The sequence below is a fragment of the Palaemon carinicauda genome, chromosome 1 (assembly GCF_036898095.1).
Source record: "Palaemon carinicauda isolate YSFRI2023 chromosome 1, ASM3689809v2, whole genome shotgun sequence".
Classification (NCBI taxonomy): domain Eukaryota; kingdom Metazoa; phylum Arthropoda; class Malacostraca; order Decapoda; family Palaemonidae; genus Palaemon; species Palaemon carinicauda.
Genome location: NC_090725.1, coordinates 104687559 through 104708090, shown reverse-complemented (window position 1 = coordinate 104708090; position 20532 = coordinate 104687559). Strand labels below are relative to the sequence as shown.

Genomic DNA, 20532 nt, shown 5'->3' with positions numbered 1-20532 from the left:
CCTTGGGATCCGGGACTGGGGAGCAGTACAGCGGAAGCTTGAAGTTCAGAACTGTTGCGAACAGATCCACAGTCGGAGAACCACACAAAGTCAGGATTTTGTTGGCTACTAGATGATCCAAAGACCACTCGGTACTCACTGCCTGAGACGCTCTGCTCAGATTGTCGGCGCGCACATTCCTCTTGCCTGGAATGAAACGTGCCAATAGCGGATTCGAGTGGACTTTTGGTCCATCTTAGTATCTCTACTGCAAGATGGGATAGCTGCTTTGAAAAGGTACCTCCTTGTTTGTTGATGTAAGCCACTACAGTGGTGTTGTCGCTCAATCACCACCACAGAGTGACCCGCCAGGTATTGTTGGAACTGTTGAAGGGCCAAAAAGACAGCCTTCATCTCTAGAAGCCTTATATGGAGGCACTTTTCTGATTCTGACCACAGGCCTGAGGTCGTGTGGTGCAGTACATGGGCCCCCACCCTCCTTTCTTTGATGCGTTCAAAAACAGCATCAAATCCGGGAGGAGGACGAGAAGATCCACTCCTCTTCGTAGGTTCTCGTCTGTCACCCACCACTGGAGGTCCGTCCATTCCGCAGGTCCCATAGGGATCATGACGTCCGGGGAATCGTAACCTTGATTCCACCGAGACTTGAGCCGCCACCGGAGGGATCTCATCCTGAGGCGACCGTTGGGAACTAGACGAGCCAAAGATGAAAGGTGACCGAGCAGACGTAACCATGATTGGGCTGGAAGTTCTTCTCGTCTGAGAAAAGGGCTTGCGACCTTCCTCAGCCTTGCTATCCTGTCGTCTGATGGGAAGGCTTTGTGGAGATTGTTGTCTATGATCATGCCTAGGTATACCAGTCTTTGGGTGGGAAGCAGAGAGGACTTCTCGAGATTTACCAAGATCCCCAGATCCTGGCAAAGTCCCAGAAGCTTGTCCCGGTGTTGAAGAAGGGATGACACCGAGTCTGCCAGGATCAGCCAGTCGTCCTGACAGCGAAGGAGACGGATGCCGATCCTGTGTGCCCACGAAGATATCAGGGTGAACACTCTGGTGAAAACCTGCGGTGCTGTGGAGAGACCGAACCACAGCACTTTGAACTGGTATTCCTTGTTGTCTAGGCGGAATCTTTAGTACTTCCTTGAAGACGGATGGACTGGGATCCAGTGTACACATGAAGTCTTGAAGTCTCACTGCTAGTCTGACCGTGTCTGCGGTCTCCATGCTGAACGGAGTTTGTTTGACAAACTTGTTCAGAGCCGAGAGGTCAATGACTGGTCCCCAGCCTCCAGACGCCTTCTTTACAAGAAAGAGTCGACTGAAGAAGCCTGGGGAGCCGTTGAGGACCTCTTGGAGAGCGCCCTTCTTCAACAGGGTCTGGACTTCTGCCCAAAGGGCTTGCCCCCTTGCTGATCCCATGGCAAGGGAGCTCAATGACACTGGATTCATCGTCAGGGGAGGTAGAGATGTTGTGAACGGGACGCGATATCCCTGACTGATTACGGAAATCGTCCAGGAATCGGCCCCGAGTTACTGCCACCTGTCTGCGCAACTTTGTAGGCATCCCCCCCACTGGTGGACATGCAGGGGGACTGCCAATCCTAGCGTTTGCGGCCTCGGCTGCTCCCTCTAGATTTTTACCTCCCCTAGAGGACTTTTTGCCTTTCCTGTCTTTGACAGGAAAGGGCTTAGACACCACTGTCTTCGCTGCTACTGTCGGTTTCGTGGTCTTGGTAGGACGGGACTGCTGGGGTGCTGGAGGTTTATAGGGCTTGGATGTCAAAGCCCTATGCAGGAGGGAGTCTTGGTGGGACTTCCTCCACCTCTCAGCAGCCCGTTCCACATCCTTAAGCTCAAACAAGTTCGTTCCTTCTAAGGAAGAATGCCTGAGCCTATTTATCTCGGTGCTAGGGACCTTCTGATAGAACCTCTCAGCCACAGCATCCCGATGTTTCAGGATGGTATTCGCCCACAAGTTCGAGACTTGGTAGGTCATAAACTTGATGGCGCGAGTGCCTGAGAGGAGGAACGTCTCCATAGCTTTCCTGGTACATTCTTTGGAGAAGTCCTCAGAGCGTATCAGGATACCTAAGGTCCCTAACCAGATATCCAGCCACGATGCATACCACACTTAGCAACCTTCTCCTGGTTAAGGATCTCGGTTGCCAAGAACTAGACCTGCCGGTTGGAGGGTCTCTCAAGAGGGACTCCCCTGGTAAGCTCTTCCAAAGAATGGTGGAGAGGAAGAGCTAAACAAGGCTCTTTCAAGATCTCGAAGTACCTCCTCTGCTGTACGCGAGGAGGTGGGAGAAGCTTGTTGCCGGCACTGGTACTCTTAACCCCGAGACCAGGTCAGAGCAGCACTGGCCTTAGAAGGTTTTTGAGTGCCAAATACGCGGTCCAGGACCGTGTCTTTGCCCTCTCGAGGGGGCATCTCTGGGTCGGCAAACCCATTGAGAGCCCTCATAAGTCAGGACCTGCCAAAATGCATGCTCTGACTCTTGTACTTCTCGAGGATTTTAGCACTGTTTTTGAGTCCTTCGACTCCTTCCTGGGAAGGATGTAGGACTCTAACATGGACGGAGGCAAGTTCTTCTCCGCCCCTACCCGGGAAGACTTTTCAACGCGAGGTCGGGTTTCCCTCATTGGTGCAATGGGGGAATGTCCCACCTCACGTGACTCCCCTGAGGACGGGAAATCCTCGTCCGACAGGGAAGGAGAAAAAGTCTTGGGGGGGAGGAGCTCGCCTCGAAGGCTTACGAGGAGACAACTTAGCTCTTGGAGAAGTCACCGCGTCCGAAACTCCTCTTTTTCTCTTCAGAGGGGTAGAGACAGCCAAGGCTCTGTGCCCCAACTCAGAGAGAACAGGCTTGACAGCATGTGTAACTGCTCTAATTAGCGCACCGAACCATAGCTGTTGACTGATAGCTGCGCTGTCAGGCACTCCCTCTGGAGGGACAGGGATCGACGGATCCCTGGGAGGAGTTTCCATAGGGGGGTTCGCATGAAAAGAGGAAACAGGGTTCCTGGACCTTTCTGGATGCTTCCCTTCCGCCGTAGGGCGCGCTGTTCTGCGCTTGCGGGGAGGGGAATGTAGCGATGGTAAACTTGCCGTGTGCTGTCCAGCAGCCTCGCGCACGGGAGGGTATTGACGCTTGCGTGGGGGCGTGTAATGGTGCTCGCGCAATGGAGAATAGCCGCGGTGCGCACGCGATTGCGAGAGCGCGCAGGAGAGTGATGGCGCGTAGGAGCGCGCGCAGGAGAGTGATGGCGCGTAGGAGCGCGGGCGGGAGACTGTGGGCTCACAGGAGCTTGCACAGGAGACTGATTGCGCGTGCGCGGGTGAATGTTTGCGCGTGTGGGCGAGAGTTCGCGCGCCCCAGGAGATGTCGTAGGGCGCGCACGCGCAGGAGAGATGCCCCTGGTGCGCGGGCATGCAGTTGAAGCCTGTGTGCGTGGGCGCGCATCTTGCGGGCGCTCGTATCCTCGCCCAGATCCGAGGATTGTGGGCGTTGGAGAGCGCTGGCGCGTTGGAGAGCGCTGGCGCGTTGGCGAGCGCTGATGGAAGGGAGAGCTCTGGCGCACAGGAGGTTGCTGGCGCGCTACCCCAGGCAAAGCCTGGCGTGCAGGAGAACGTTGGCGCGCATGTCCATCATGGCGCGTAGGGGAAGTATGCGCACGATGGCGCTTACGCCCTTGATGCCCTGAAACAGGGTTCGGTGCCTGACAAGCATGGTAGTCAGGTTTCGTGGGCGCGTACAGCGCATAAGCTCTCAGGAACGGCGACGGCAGGTCAACAGGTCTGTCGGGTGGAAGGTCAATGTGTCCTTTGAAAGGACAACCTTCCACCGAAGGGGATCGTGAACGATCCGCTGATAGGTCCAGGACCATAGCAGGAACAGTCGGTGAACATTGACGAGGCTCCTCTGCGGAGGACTGCAACGACGACGATGAACCAAAGAGGCGCCTCCTCACCGCTTTAAAAGGTGAAGGAAGGCCTCTCTGGCGAAGGGGAAGGCGAGCCTTGCTACAGATGCGCCCTTTGGGGGCCGTTGGATCAGCAAGCTGATCTTCTGCAGTCCTCCGAAGAGGAGTCTCTATAAGTGAACTCCCCCGAGGGGAAGAAACACCGGCAGGAGAGACTGTTGGACTTAAGTTTCTCCCTCGTTGGTTGAGCAGGAACGGGAGAAACTAAGCCTTCAGCTACTGCGGGATGTGAAGAGGCAGAGGTATTAGGAGATGCTGCATTGGATACCTCTGACACCACAACATCGACAATTGACAGAGGATCAACCTCTGCCAAAGTCGGCGATTGCTTGACAGCGGCACCCAATCGGATGATGTCAAGGAGAGCTTCCTTGGAGGGCGAACCCTCGAGCCAGGGTTGCCAGGTTTTCTAAATGAGAAAAGGCCAACTTCTAATCAACATAAGCTTTAAAGGCCAACCCATTAATAGAAATAGGCCAAATATATAGTATTTAAGCCCCACCTTTTTTCATATTACTAAGGGCCAACCAATTTAAATAAAGGGCCAAATAGGAGGTTTTCTGGCCTGAAAAAAAGGCCAAACTGGCAACTCTGCGGCTCGAGCCCCAAGGAAGACCAAAGCTGAAATAAATCGGTTAATGACACATCCTCCCCCGGTGGGAGAGGTGGAGCTGCCTCGCTAGGGGAGGCAACGCCATCTCTCGAACCCCGAGTTTGGAAAACAGAACCACGGTCTACGCTACCACTCGACAGTCTCTCGAAAGAGACCGATCGAGTGGGAGCTTCGGAGGAGGTTTGGGCAACGGAAGAAGAGTCCTTGGGTTTTTCTCCTTCAAAGAGACCTTCGAAGGAGAAATATCCCGCCTGGACCTCTTCTTACGTCGCCGAGAAAACCTCTCCCACTGGGAGGTAGACCACTCCCTACACTTATTATTACTATCACACCGTTGGCCTCTACAGTAAGGGCAAAGGGTGTGAGGGTCTGTCTCGACCGCCGACATGAATGTTCCGCAGGGGCGGTCGGGTAATCCAGGACAGGTGCGCATAATCGCAGAGGCCAACTTCACACAAACCTGTCAAAGAAAAATAAAAAAAAGCATTAATGGCTGCCAAGAGAGGGGCGAGGATGAGAGAGGACACGTCCATCTACCATCCGAGCCGAGAGCAAAGTGAGCTCAAGCACGGGTGTGTGTAAGGGGGGGGGGGGGTAGCAAGCTACCCTCCCTACCCCCGCTAACTAGCGGTGTGGGTAGTAAACCCTTGTTAAATTTTAATGGCTCGTCATTTTAGCTACGCCGAAAGTAATACCCCTATTTAATAGCGTGGTTTGTATTTCAGTTACGGAACAAAAATAGCTTTAAGGTGAAAATCTGTCCTACATCCAAAAAATATATAAGTAACTTTAAGGCAAAAATATGTCCTATGTCGAATATAGTTTTATGCTGGGTCTCTCATAAAACTATGAAAATTCAGTTTAATGTAATGTCACTTTTTATGTATTTCAATTTTCTTAATATTATTTTTGCCCCCTTTTATACTGGTAAAGGTTTGATAGTTCAAAGTCCATAGTGGAGGGTGACTGTATCCTATGATCAAAATGTGTAGATTAACACTTTAAGTTTTCAGCTATAATTAACAAACATTATTTGCTGAGAAAACACTGAAAGTAGATTTAGATCCATTGTATTTAGGAATTTTTAAGTAACTATATGCAAGACTTTTTTTTATCTACAAAGACAAGTAGATGTTCTCGATATCAATAAAGAGTAAATTCAGCTGAGTAAATGTAACTGATTTGAAATGAAAAAAAAAAAAAATAATTTGCAGTTTTAAAACTGTACCAAAAATTTGTGATGAACAATTAAAACTGAAAGTGAAATAAATCTTATTGCCCCATTCTGAAATGCTTATAATTAGAATATGTTACTGTCTAAAACTAAGGAATAATGCTAACCAATAAAAACAAAATCTGTATATTTTTTTAACAGTTTGTGATTATTTGTAATAAATTATACAATATTCTTGTCCTAAAGTATTTTTGTCTAATTTGTCCATGTTTGTTGTATACTGTATTTTTAAAACTTTGTTAATAAATTGTTTACACTTGTAAAATGCCATGTTCTCCTGCTTTGCTATTGATCTTCTTTTTCTCTTATAATTGAATATATAATGCCACTTTGTTTTGATTTATTCTAACTACATCAAGATTATTGTGAATTGACAGTTCTATAAAAGATTTTTCTTTCAAGAGTTAGATGTAAACCTTTTCACTCACTTCCACTTTACACATTCTTCAATAAAAAAGACGAATACTCTCATTTCATATCAAGCTTGGATGAAATACATTGTAACCAACTTCAATATATATACTGTAAATAAAATATTGAAAAATTTAAAGAGTAATTGTCCTTCACTCAGGTTTTGTATTCATGCAAGAAATGAAATATTTCAGAAAATATTAGAGTACCAAACAACTATATTAATGAAATATAATTCCCAAAATAAAATCTGTTTACACTTACCTTAGCAGATAATTTGTCAGATTTTCTCCCTTGACCTTTTTTTGAATCTGCTGCATCTAGGCGTTCAGTGATCTTCTGAACCTTTGCTGCTGCTTCAGCCAAGGTGTTATTTTGAGGTTCATTTGTTGCACATCCATGGTCATCCTAGTTACAAAAATGTTCATGAAATGACAAATTAACCTTTAATTATTTCAGTACTTAGCTAGAGTTCATATGTTGCTCATTCTTTAATAGAAAGCTCAACTAATATAAAATAAGAATTCTAGGCATAGCCTATGTATAAAAAAAAAAATAAACACCTTGTTCTGGCAGGGAGAAGAAACGTAAAATCAAGTGGTTGTTATCATTATTAGTACTACTACTTGTTAAGCTACAACCCCAGTTGGAAAAGCAGGATGCTATAAGCCCAAGAACTCCAACAGAGAAAAATAGCCCATTAAGAAAAGGAAGTAAGGAAACTGATAGAATAGTGAAGCGGAGTGTACTCTCAGGCAAGAGAACTCTAACCCAAGACAATGACAGACAATGGTACAGAGGTTATGTATACAAACGTCTCTGTCCAGCCTCCACCTATCTCAATTCTCATTCACTTTTTATTATAAGTAATAGTGAAGAAAATCATAAACACTTCAAGTGGGGAAAGCCAAGTAGAAACTTATGAAAATTAAGTTTATTTCAATGAAAGTGCTTGGGTTTATGTGCTGAATGCTACGTTGCTCTATGAGGAGCGACAGTGGTATTCAATCCAAAATAAATTAGGTTGAATTTATGTCTACTAGTAAAGTTCTATTTTAAATTTGGGAGAAATTTAACAAAGGTCTAAATAACTCCACCTTCCTCATAATGCCTGATGGATTGTTTCAAGAGTTTTCTGGCATCCTGACAATGAAGGTCATTGACGAATGGGGATACCTCTTGATAGTGTTCAATGTAAACTTACTCATATTTTTCAGGAACAAATGTGTACAAATACAAACCTAACCGTTCACTTACTTAATCTGACCCAGTAATTAAAATGTAAACAGAAAATCAACTAACTTAAAAATTCCCTTGCTACCAAACTAACAACAGAATTACCTTTTTTCAAATATTGATGGGAAAATACAGAATTGCAGTACAGTATTATGATATTGCACTTGAAACATTTATCAAGGATAAATTCTGATTAAGTTCTAAGTAGAAGCTACTGTTTCAATATCATAGTTTTCACTTCCGATCTTAGTAAATAAGTTTTAATCATCTGTTTATGAGCATCCTGAAAGCTTTCTTCAAAAGGGACAGCTTTTATTAAGTGGTTTTATGTGTTTACATACACTAACCACAATAAACTTGCTCTCTATTGTTTACACTTGTTATAGTACCTTTTCAAAGCTCTTGTGCAGATCCATATCACTGTCACTTCATAAACCTCCTTGAGGAGAGGGATAAGCGTGAGCTGACCTCTCTACTTTTGATCAATCAATATAATCTTTACTTCTATCAAAAGCTAAATTAAAGTACACTTATGATTTAATAACATTAAATAGATAGCCTATAATTCACTTATTATTTTGGCTATTATTTAATAACATTACACAGAGATAGCCTATAATTCACTTATTATTATTTTGGCTATATCTAAATCTAAAATAAAAAAAATTTAAACCTTCATTACCTTGAAGAGCAAATAGTCCAGTCTCGATCAAAACCATTTATACCCAAAGTCCACCTAATTGCATTTTGAACAGGAGATAGTTTGATAATAGAACTAATCAGATCATAACTTTCATTTAAATATAAATTTTTTTTTAATTTGTATTTTTCTTAGCTATATAAAATAAAGGGTCCTTTGAAATAGGGAACATGTCTTTAGAGGAGCTGGCATAGCCGTTATATTTGTTAACAAGGTAGTTAACGACAGGTGGCAAGTACAAGCTACTAAATCCGCCCCATTACCTCTTGGAAGCTCTCCACTTATGATCTTCAGCTAAGGACCGAGAGGGCTTGTTGAGGCAGGAAGTTTAACTTTAATGGACTCAGGTTTGTATAGCTAGGAAAAATTACAAATTCGTAGATAATTTGTATTTTTCCTAATTATACAAATCTTAGCTATTTAATAGGGGTTATTACTTTCAGCGTAGCTGAAATGACGAGCCATTAGAATTTTAACGGGGGTTTACTACCCCACAGCTAGTTAGCGGGGGTAGGGGAGGGTAGTTTGCTAACCCCCCTCACACACACCTGTGCTTGAGCTCACTTTGCTTAGAGGTAGGACTTTAAGGGGGATAGGGCTGGCGGGCAAGTTTGATTAAATAGCTAAGGTTTGAATAGTTAGGAAAAATACAAATTATCTACGAATTTGTCATTTGTTCCGTAACTGACATACAAACCACGCTATTTAATAGGGGTGACTCACCCATTAGGATGGGTGGAAAGTCCCGGCCAGTACTGGCTTTTGGCTTTGCCCGGGGACTCAGTATCTGAGTGTGTCAACACTCAACAATAAGGAGTCCCTGCACCTCGCTAGAACCTTGCTACGCAAGGGCTGCGGCCTACTTAAGCTGTGTGTGAAGGTATAAAGTGTGACTCTTCCTAGGAAGTTGACCTGTAGTCCTTTAGATGGAAACTATAGGCTAGGACTCTCCCAATACCGCCTCGTCAGGGTATGGGGATGTGACAGTATTAGCTTAATACTGGGAACACAAGGAAACATGGTTTACCTGCAGTGATTTGAGGTCAGCTGTGCAGAGAACCCAGGATGCTGCTTTCCCCAAGAGAGGGGAGGATGAAAAAAAGAATAATGGCCAGACATACCTTTTCATTCATGCAGACAAAGACCAGGTAACAATGCCCTCAACCTTCTGCTACTTGTCCATTAAGGAGCCTGAGGTTTTAAACCAGCTGTTGTGCAGCCACCGCAGGCCCGATAGAAAACGTATCGAGCCTCCTGTGGGTCACGTCTTGCAGGTAGTGGGCTGTGAAAGTCGTCTGATGCTTCCACACCCCAGCTTGGAGCACCTGCGTCACTGAGAAATTTTTCTTGAAGGCCAGGGACATAGCTACGCCCCTGGGGAGGAGGAGCTGCCTCGCTATGGGAGGCAACTCCATCTCCCGAACCCCGAGTTTGGGCAACAGAACTATGGCCTACGATACCACTTGACTGTTTCTCGAAGAAACCGATCGAGCGGGAGCTTCGGAGGAGGTTTGGGCAACAGAAGAAGAGTCCTTGGGATATTCTCCTTTCAAAGAAACCTTCGAAGGAGAAATATCCCGCTTGGACTTCTTCTTCCGTCGCCGAGAAAACCTCTCCCACTGAGAGGTAGACCATTCCCTACACTCACCACACTTATTAGTTCTATCACACCGTTGGCCCCTACAATAAGGACAAAGAGTGTGAGGGTCTATATCGACCGCTGACATAAACATACCACAAGGGCGGTCGATTAATCCAGGACAATTTCACATGATAGCAGAGGCCAACTTCAAACACACCTGTAAAAGGAAAAGCAAAAAGCATTAATGGCTGTCAGAAAGGCAAGGGTGAAAGCGGACACGTCCGACTACCACCCGAGCCAAGAGCAAAGTGAGCTTCAAGCACAGGTGTGTGAGGGGGGGGGGGGGGTAGAAAACTACCCTCCCTACCCCTCGCTAACTAGCGGTGGGGTAGTAAACCCTCATTAAAATTCTAATGGCTCGTCATTTCAGCTACGCCGAAAGTAATAACCCCTATTAAATAGCGTGGTTTGTATGTCAGTTACGTAACAAATACAAATTACTTGGCTCAGAAGTGTAGTTTACCAGCATTAAATCAGATCTAGCAAGTAATGCTTCAACAGTTTTGTCCCCAAGAGGGGGGAAGAGCCCAGTTATTTTAACTTATTCCAGACTTTCAGGTATACATTAACATAGACAAATGCTTTCTATCCCATGTGGGGAGCTGGGCTGGCTACACAATTACTTGAGCAGCCACCACAGGACCACGCCCAAATGAGTCAAGGGACGTGAGGTTACACTGTACTCAAATTGGTAGAAGGCTGTGAAGGTAACCTTGTATTTCCACACAGCAGCCTTAAACATCTAGCCCACTGCAAGATTCCTGTGAGCTCTGGTCCTTGCATGAACCTCAACTCTCTCAACAATTGAGGTGTACACTTTATGGATGGTCTCAGGAAGCCAAAAAGATATTGTGTTCCTTGACACATCTATATATGATTCTGATAGTGCTAAGGGCTGAGACACAGGCCTGAGGTGTCAGGTCGTCTTCATATAGCACTGCAGAGTACACACAGGACAGAAAAGCATCTCCTTTTGATCACCCGACACTTGATGTAGAGAGAGGATGGAGAAGGTCTCGAACCTGGGGTCGTGCACCAACAGGTTCCGAGTTTTGGCCACTACACTTGGCACAAAACTAAAAGAGACCTGCTTCCACCTCTCAGCATGGTGATTAAGTAAAAGAGACCATGCAACTCTTCTACTCTTTGCCGATTAAGTAAGAGACCATGCAACTCTTCTACTCTTTGCCGATTAAGTAAGAGACCATGCAACTCTTCTACTCTTTGCTGATTAAGTAAAAGACCATGCAACTCTTCTACTCTTTGCCGATGCAAAGGCTAGCAAAAGTTGTTGAGATTCTGATCCGTCTGACAACCTTCTCAAAGTCTCGAACGGGTTAAGCATAAAAGCTTTGAGAATGAGGGTCATGTCCTACTCCAGGGGCATAAAGTCCTGGCGTGGCAAAGAGTGCTTGAAGCTCCTCACAAGCATAGGCAATTTCCATGAGGTCTAGACCCTTCAGTCAATAGACAATGCTCAAGAGAAGTGATGAATAATTATTAGAAAATATTTTCGGAAACGTTAAAATACATCTGTCGTATATAAACTATAAAGAGACAGATGTCAGCTTGATCAATATAAAAAATATTCGCTACAAGTTTGAACTCCTGAAGTTCCACTGATTGAACTGCCTGATTAGGAAGATCATTCCACAATCTGGTCACAGCTGAAATAAAACTTCTTGATTACTGTGTAGCACTGAGCCTTATGAAGGAAAGAAAGCATGGACCTATAAATACTTGAATAACAAGGGGAGCCTTGTATCTTTAAATTACAGTATAGTTTATTATGCACAGGTCTTCCATCTTTTTATGCATAGAGTGGTTATTGTTTCTTGTATACAGCATTTATGAAACTATTATTATTATTATTACTAGCCAAGCTACAAACTTAATTGGAAAAGCAGAATCCTGCAAGCATAAGGCCTCCATCACGGAAAAATAGCCGATTACAGAAAGGATGTAGAAAAATAACAAAATAAAACTGATAATAAAAAATTAGAAAATATATTAAAATTAGTATCAATATTAAATAATGTCATATATAAATTCTGAAACTAGACTTATGTTAACCTATTCAAAAGAAAAGACCTTGCAACAAATTTGAACTTCTAAAGTTCCCCTGATATAATTGCCAGATTAGGAAGATCCTTCCACAATCTGGTTACCGCTGGAATAAAAGTTATAGAGTACTTCGTAGTATTGAGCCTTATGATGGGAATTCCCAATGGTTAGAGAATTAACTGCATACCTAGTACTACATAATGGATGTGTAATCTAAGATTTGAATGCAAAGGATGGGTAGAATTACGAGATATCTTTCCCAACATGCACAAAGAACTGAACGACTGTGTCAGAGAATAATACTGTATCTAGATCAGGGATAGAGAATGTAAAGATTACAAGTTTCTGTCTAAAGAATACAGATACGAGTCTACAACTAAAGGCCCGACTGGCGAACAAAATTCAACACATATCAGAATTAAAGAACTAAAACATTTTCTCAGTATACAATGGTAAACATAGGAGGAACATAGAGAGGAGACGTCCCCTTTTTTGTTTCATTTGTTTGATGTCGGCTACCACCCCCCCCCCCAAAAAAAAAATTAGGAAAAGTGCCTTGGTATATGTATGTATGAGTACAATGGTAAAAAAATAATACTGAAAAATAATGTCAATTCTCACTTGTTCAAGTTTGAAAACCAGAATATGACAAATTCGGAGATAATTTGTATTTTTCCTAACCATACAAACCTTAGCTATTCACATTGGGTTTACTTTCGGCGTAGCTGAAATTGACGAGCCATTAGATTTTAACGAGGCTTTACTACCCCGCGCTAGTTAGCAGGGGTAGGGGGAGGGGTAACTTGCTACCCCTCCCCCCCTCACACACCGGTGAAATGTCTCACTTCACTTAGAGGTAGGACTTGACTTGGGGGACAGGGCTGGCGGGCAAATATGTGTAAATAGCTAAGGTTTGTATGGTTAGGAAAAATACAAATTATCTCCGAATTTGTCATTTGTTCCGTAACCGAAATACAAACCACGCTATTTACATTGGGTGACTAACCCCTTAGGAAGGGTGGAAAGTCCCCAGCCATACTGGCTTTGGCTTACCCGGGGACTCAGAATCCGAGTGAGTCGCACTCGAGAAAAGGAGTCCCTGCACCTCACAAGTTCCTTGCTCCGCAAGGAAACATGTGGCCTACATAAGCTTGTGTGTGAAGGAAGCAAGTGTGACCCGTCCTAGGCAGTTGACCTGGAGTTCCAGAAGGAACTCTGGGTTAGGACGTTCCCAATACCACCTCGTCAGGGTATGGGGGACGCGACAGTATTGTCACAATACTTGGAACACAAGGAAGCATGGTTTACCTGCAGAGGTTTGAGGTCAGCTATGCAGAGACCAGGACGCTGCTTCCCCAGTAGAGGGGACGATGAAGAAAGAAGTAAGGGCCAGACATGCTTCTTCCGTTCATGCAGTCTAAAACCTGGTATCAATGCCCTCAACCTTCTGCTACCTGTCCAAAAAGGAGCCTGAGGTTAGACCAGCTGTTGTGTTGCAACCACAGAGCAATAGAAACGTATCGATACCCCTGTGGGTCACGTCCTGCAGGAAGTGGGCTGCGAAGGTCATTAGACGTTTCCAGACTTCAGCTTGTAGCACCTGCGTCACAGAGTAGTTCTTCTTGAAGGCGAGGGACGTTGCGATGTATCCGACATCGTGCTGTAGGGCGACGTGACGGGGGAGGGTCTGGATTCAGGTCGAGATGAATGCCCTTGAGTCCGAGCTGAAAAGGTATACTGGTGACTTTCCCTTGTGTCCTTCCTGTGCTCCCAAACCGGCTTGCACGTGAGGACAAACTGCAGCTGTTCTCAAAGATAACCCCTCGGTTCGGTTCCTTTACTGGCAAGAAGGAGGTCTGGGTCATCTGATACAGAACGGAGACTCGAAATCTTGAAGGAGTCGAACCGAAGGTCCGGGACTCCAAGATTCTGAGTCTAGAAAACAACTCAGGAGCGAACCTGAATGTTACCTCCCCCTATTCTCTTGAAAGGGCGGAGTCGTACGAGACCATGAAGATTGCCTACACACTTGCTGAGGCCAGAGCAAGCAGGAGCACCGTCCTCCAAGACGGACGACGATCAGAGGCTTCACTGCCGAGTGGAAACGAGTTTCCTCCCGCCGATAAGCAATAACTCCGTTATTGTTGGAGTAGAGGCCTCAAGGGAAGAGGTCCTTCTCCCACGACACCAACCACAGAAGACTCTCCACTTCGCCTGGTAGACCCCTGCGGATGACTATCGCAGGTGACGCGACCTCCGCTCCGCGCCTGTTGCGGTTGTCTCCTCGTGAGGAGGCGGCATCAGGCGTGAAGCCGAAGCGATGCTACTGCTTGTGAAGGATGTTGTAGTGTGGTTGTTTGAGTAGCCTGTGTCATGGAAGAAGCTCTCCCGGGAGTTCCGTCAGGGGATGCAGAAGGTCCAGAAACCGTACTGCATTTAGTTGCAGCGGAGCTCTCAGGGCCATCGAAAGGTTGACAGACAACCTGGTCTCGTTGAGACCCCTCCTCAACAGACAACAATGGTGGGAAGACGTAGGCGTCGATGTTGTCCCACCGTCACTGGAAAGCATCTTGCCAAAGAGTCTTGGGGTCTGAGACTGGGGGGAAGTACAGCGGAAGCATGAAGTTCCAGGCTGTCGTGATCAGGTCCCCCAGGCCAGGACTTGCTGGTTACTAGAGGCCAAAGACCCCCAGGTGCTCTCTATCTGTGAGGCTCTGCTCAGATTGTCGGAGAGAACATTCCTCTGCCCGGAATGAGCGAGCCAACAGCGGTATCGAGTGGACTTCAGATCATCTCGGTATCCCTACCGCAAGATGCGAAAGTATGAAAATGTACCTCCCTGCTGGTTGGAATACGCCAGTACCATGGAGTTGTCGCGCACGGAGCGACTAGGCAGGATCTGTAGGATCTGTAGAAGGGCCAGACCACGGCCTCTAAGCCTACCTGAATGATGAGGAGGTACCCCTCAGGTCCTGACCATAGGCCTGAACCGGAACATGCCCCCCCCCCCCCCCCTTTTCTTTGACGAGTCCGAGAACAGCATCAAATGCGGGGAAAGGATGAGAATATCCACTCCCATGCAAGAGGTTCCACAGGTCAACACCCATTGCAGGTCTAATCGTTCCGCTGGTCCCATAGGGGCCAGAAAGTCCGGTTAATTGTTGCTTTGATTCCACCGGAACTTGGGCCGCCTAACAGGGAACTTACCCTGAGGCGCCCGTTCGGGACGTAGACGGGTCAATGAGGAAAGGAGACCCAGGAAACGTTCCAAGATAGGGCTGAAAGCTCTCCTTGACTGAGAAAAGGTTCTGCGACTCTCCTCAGCCTCGCCACAGTCAACTGAAGGGAAGGCTCGGAGAAGGAGTCAATATCATGGCTAGATATTCCAGATGTTGAGGCAGAAGTAGAGAAGGCTCCTAGCAAATTACCATGATCCCTCACTCCTGGTAAAGTCCCGGAAGCTTGTCCCGGTGTTGAAGAAGGTCGAACCCGAGACTACCGGAGTTGGCCAGACCTCCAAAAAGCGAAGGAGGCGGAAGCCTGCTCCTCAGCGGCCATGAGGAAAGCAGGGAGAGTTCTCTGGTGAAAACCTGCGATGCCACGGCGGGATCACCACACAGCATCTTAAGCAGGAACATCTGTAGTCTAGGCTGAATTCCAAGTGGTTCCTGGAAGATGGATGGAATGGGACTTGGAAGTACCCATCCTTCCGATCCAGGGCATAAAGAGTCTTGCGGTCTCATTACCAGTCTGATCGACTCTGCTGTTCCACGCTGGACGAAGTTTGTTCGACAAACTTGATCAGAGCTGAGACGTCGACGACGGAACTCCCGTCTCAGATGCTTTCCTACAAGAAAGGATCGACTGAAGAAGCCAGGGGGGGGAAGCCGTTGACGACCCTATGGAGGACCTTCTCCTAAAGCATGGCTCCTTCTGCCCAACGGGCAAACCTCTTGCCGACCCATGGCATAAAGGCTCAGCGATACTGGATTCGCTGACAGTGGAGGAGAGATGTTAAGAGCGAGGCGCGATATCCTTGGCTGAACGCGGAGATCGTGCAGGAATCGGCATCGGGAAGCTGTTATCCGGACGAGTAACCTTAGGCATTCCCCCAGCGCGAGACCTGCAAGGGGGGTTGCCAATCCTAGAGTTTGTGAACTCTGCCGCTCCCTCTAGGATTATGCCTCCCCGGAAGAACTTCCCGTCCTACCTGTCCTTGACAGGAGGGGACTGCTATTGTACACCTTGTCTTAGCTGCCGTAGCCGGTTCCGATAACCTAGGCTGACGAGGCCGAATGAAGAGGCTTCGGAGGCTCGCAGGGTCTGGAAGTAAGCGCCTTGGAGGAGTGAAAACGGAATTCGACTTCCTCCGCACAACAGCTGTCCATTTCTCTGTCCTTGGGCTCAAACAAGCTCTTCCCAAGGATGGAAGAGTGTCTGAGCTTGTTGACATCCACGAGTGGGACTCCCAAGAGGAAGCCCTCGGTCACTGTGTTACGTCAACATCGAGTTCGCCCGCAAGTTTGAAACTTGGCGACGGAACGCAAAGGTGCTTGAGCCCGAGAGAAGGAAAATACCCATGATCTTCCTGGAGCTTCCTTGTCCAAAAACCTCGGGTTGCAACCGGGGAGAGAAAGGCCTGGTAAGCCCCTTCCATGAAATGGTGAAGAGGAAGGGCTAAACCAGTCAACCCCTGCCCGACGGAGAAATCTCGAAAGAAAAACTCCCTGGCAAGACCCTTCCAGGGAATGGTGAGGAGGAAGGGCTAAACCAGGTTCTGGAAAGAAGAATGTTGCTCAGACCTCCCTGAAGATTCTTCCTGCTCTTGCACGTGCCATGTTCTGCGTTTACGTGGTGAAGACCGTGTTCTGGAAATAAGCGCTCCAGAAGACTCGCCAGGTTACCCGTGTTGCGAAACCCCGACGGGAATCGCGGTCGCAATCGCCCTGGAGCTCGCGCGATGGTAAATCAATGGTTCGCGCGTGGGCGAACGTGGAAGCGCCCGTGCGCGGGCACGCAAGCGCGCAGACAAAAGTGCGCGAGGGAGCGCAGAAGGAGGGCGAGCGTGGTTAGAAGGGCGAGAGCTGGCGGTCGGAATCCGATAGTGCGCAGGCGAGCGATGGCTTACTGGCAGGAATCGCGCTGGCGCTCGCGCGATGAAACACCGTTGGTTCGCGCGTGGGCGAACATGGGCGCGCATGCGCGCAGGCACGTGGGCGTGTGGTCGCGCGGGCGAACGCAGGCGGCCGGGGGACCGATGGCGCGTAGGCGGGCGATGGCGCGTTGACAAGCGATGGCACATCTTGGCGAGCAATGGCCCGAACGCGAGTGAAGGCGCGTTGGCAAGCGTTGGCGCGTTGGCAAGCGATGACGCGTTGGCAAGTGATGGCGCGATGGCGCGTTAAAAACGCTAGCGCGCAGGCGAAGAATCGCGCGGGCGCGTAGGAGATCGCTGACGCGTAAGAGACTAGAGAAGGTTGACAGCGAGAAGGCGACAGGAAGGCGACAGGAAGACTTCTTGCCTGTGTCCAGGTCTGAAAGATCGTGGGCGAGAGGGCGAACGTTAGCGCGCATCGCGCTAATCAGAAGGCGCACAAGTGCATCAGGAAGGAGAGCGCTGATGCGAGCTGCCAAGCAGGCGATCCTGGGCGTTCAGGAGAAGCGTTGGCGCCCACTGGCGCGTAGCAGGAAAGGGCGCGCAGATGTGCGCTGATGAACTAAAGAGAGCTGGCGCACAGAACAGGTGAGCACTGAAGAGAGCTGGCGCCCAGAAGGACATATGAGCGCTGGCGAGCAGGAAGAAGATCTACGGCGAGACTCAGCTACCGGAGATCGTGGTCCACAGCAGGCAAGCGCTAGCGCTACTGCGCAGCAAAAAACCTGGCACTTAAGGGACTTACCCACACTGTGGAATAAGCCCCTTAGACCCGAAGGTACCGGTGCCCGTTGTAAACGGGGTGTGTTGGCGCCCACTGCGCATCTGCGTCCAGGAACGGAGAAGACTAGAAGATCTGGCAGGAAAAGCAGCAGCAACGGTCGGTACTCGTCGAGGAGGGTCCTCTGCGTAGAACGTCGAACAAAGATGAAGACGACCTCGGACAGGTGCAACACCCTCCGACCTCCGAAGAGGAGTCTCTGAACGTGACCTCCCCCGAGGGGAAGTCACTTGCAGGAGAGACCGTAGGCAACAGCTATCCCCAAAGGGAAACTGAGCCTTCAGCAACAACAGCAGGAGGAGTCTCTGTGGTGAACTCCCCCCCCAGGGGAGAAGCACTCGCAGGAGAGACCGTGGGCTCAACTGCCCCCCGAAGGAGACAGAGGCTTCAGCAACAACAGCAGACGGAGGCCTCCGAAGAGGTGTCTCTGTGGTGCACTCCCCCTCGGGGGAGAAGCACTCGCGGGAGAGACCGTAGGGCTCAGCTGCCCCCCGAAGGGGATTGAGCCTACAGCAACAACAGCAACAACAGCAACAACAGCAGACGGAGTCCTCCGAAGAGGAGACTCTGTGGTGAACTCCCCCCCGGGGGAGAAGCACTCGCAGGAGAGACCGTAGGGCTCGGAAGCCCCCCGAGGGGGAATGAGCCTTCAGCAACATCAGCAACAACAGCAGAAGAGTCCTCCGAAGAGGAGTCTCTATGAGTGTCCTCCCTCGCGAACGAAAGAGGAACACTTCGTAGAAGAGACGGGTCAAAGAGCAATCCTACGAAGAGGGGCTCCTGCAGTTGCTCAGACCCTTGAGCGTAACTGCAGGTGCGACCGCTCAGCACCGCACCAAGAGCAAAGTCGCACGAAAAAAGGCAAGAGGAGTTCCCCCGAAGGAAAAAACTCAAGCCTGGACGGGAAAACTTCCCTCGGAAGGGAAGTTACCCACCCAAGGAGGCGAGCCTCCTGAGAGTTCTAAAATGAACTGGAGAGCTGCCAGTCGTCACGGGAGCACTTCCAGAAGGAGACACGCCCCTGACGAAGATCTATAGAGGAGGCAGCAACAGCAGATTCCCCAGGCCCCAACAAGACAGCTCGCTTCATTGCCACATTACAGAAACGAAACTAGATCGTTAACTGTGAAAAATAAAAAACAAAAATCAATAGTTAACATTCATCCCCCCAGGAAGACTCCGAAGAGGAATACCGAGGGAAGAGAACACAAGAATTACACAACAGGCACGTGCCCTCACAACCACTTACACTCACGGAAGGAGAGTTGTAACAAACACAGAATTATAACAATTATAATTATGTAATTAAATATGAATGTTCACTAAATGAAGAACGAAATCCCCGAAAGGAATCGTTCTACAAAAACAGAAAAGTCAACAAATACAATTAGATTCATAAACTAATTGAAACAAAATGTAGGCGTAGCAACCCCACCCACACGGGAAGGAAGCTACTCAGACGTAGTAAAGGTGAAACGTAGTAAAGGGTGAACGACCTCAGAGAGAGAGAGAGAGAGAGAGAGAGAGAGAGAGAGAGAGAGAGAGAGACCGTAGTCAAACTCGATCGCAACCCATGAAATTACACCGTGGTGGCCTAACTGCCGAGGGCTCCACGGAGATATCGTACACTACACACACAAGCACGAACTCTGAAAAGGAAACTTACTGATTTTTATACTCAAATATATACATAAACACGAAAAAATGTTTACATATACAGTGGAACCTCTACACACGAACGTATCTACATCCGAATTTTCCAACATCCGAAGTAAAATTCGAGCAAATTTTTGACTCTACACCCGAATTTTATTTCGACACACGAAGTAAACATTACGCCATTGAGCGTCGAGTGCTCAGTTCTCTATTCTTGTGTGTATCGTGTGGTTGTCCTCTGTTTGGTCTGTTATTAACAGTGCTTATTTTCTTACTTTTCTCATTTCCTTTTTGATTTTACCTATAATCATGGTGCCTAAGAAGCTAAGTTTCAGTACAGGAAGAAGGCAATTCTTTCATTAGAATTGAAGCAAGAAATTATAGAAAAACATGAGAGCAGTGTGCATGTGAGTGATACTGTATGGCTAAACAATATAGCCGGAATAGGCCTATGATCTCGAGGTTCGTCAAGCTGAAGGCAGCCATTAAAGCAAATAACCATCGAAGGGGATCACCATTATTACAAGACATCTTAGCAACACCCTGGAAGAGATAGAACGCCTTTTGTTGATAGGGATAAAGGACAAAGAGATTGTTGGCAACGATCATTTGTGAGAAGGGCCAGCGTGATGAACAGAAAGAAAAAAAAAGTGAAGCAAAGAAAACCATGATAGCATTAACAAGCTCTTTTAAATAAGACTTCTCTCTTTTTCTGTTTCTCTCTAAACATAGCATTAACATGTTCTTTAAATAAAATCTCTCTCTCTCTCTCTCTCTCTCTCTCTCTCTCTCTCTCTCGTTCTTCTTCGCTGTTATAGTGTTAGATATGACAAATTCGAAGATAATTTGTATTTTTCCTAACCATACAAACCTTAGCTATTTACATTGGGTTTACCTTTTAGCGCAGCTGAAATGGCGAGCCATTAGAATCTAACGAGGGTGTATTACCCCCCCGCACTAGTTAGCGGGGGGGTAGGGGAGTGGTAGCTAGCTACCCCTCCCCCCCTCACACACAGATGAATGCTCACTTTCACTTAGAGGTAGGACTTGTCT

General features: G+C 47.5%; 1 protein-coding gene across 1 annotated transcript in view; it reads right to left on the bottom strand.

The window, feature by feature from the left end:
- LOC137650482 (AN1-type zinc finger protein 1-like) overlaps window positions 1-20532 on the bottom strand; it is a 64894-nt gene that overhangs the window by 10490 nt on the left and 33872 nt on the right. The window contains exon 3 of the mRNA XM_068383712.1: window positions 6510-6653. Coding sequence (XP_068239813.1) covers window positions 6510-6653 — 144 coding nt within the window. The remainder of the gene's footprint in view (window positions 1-6509; window positions 6654-20532) is intronic.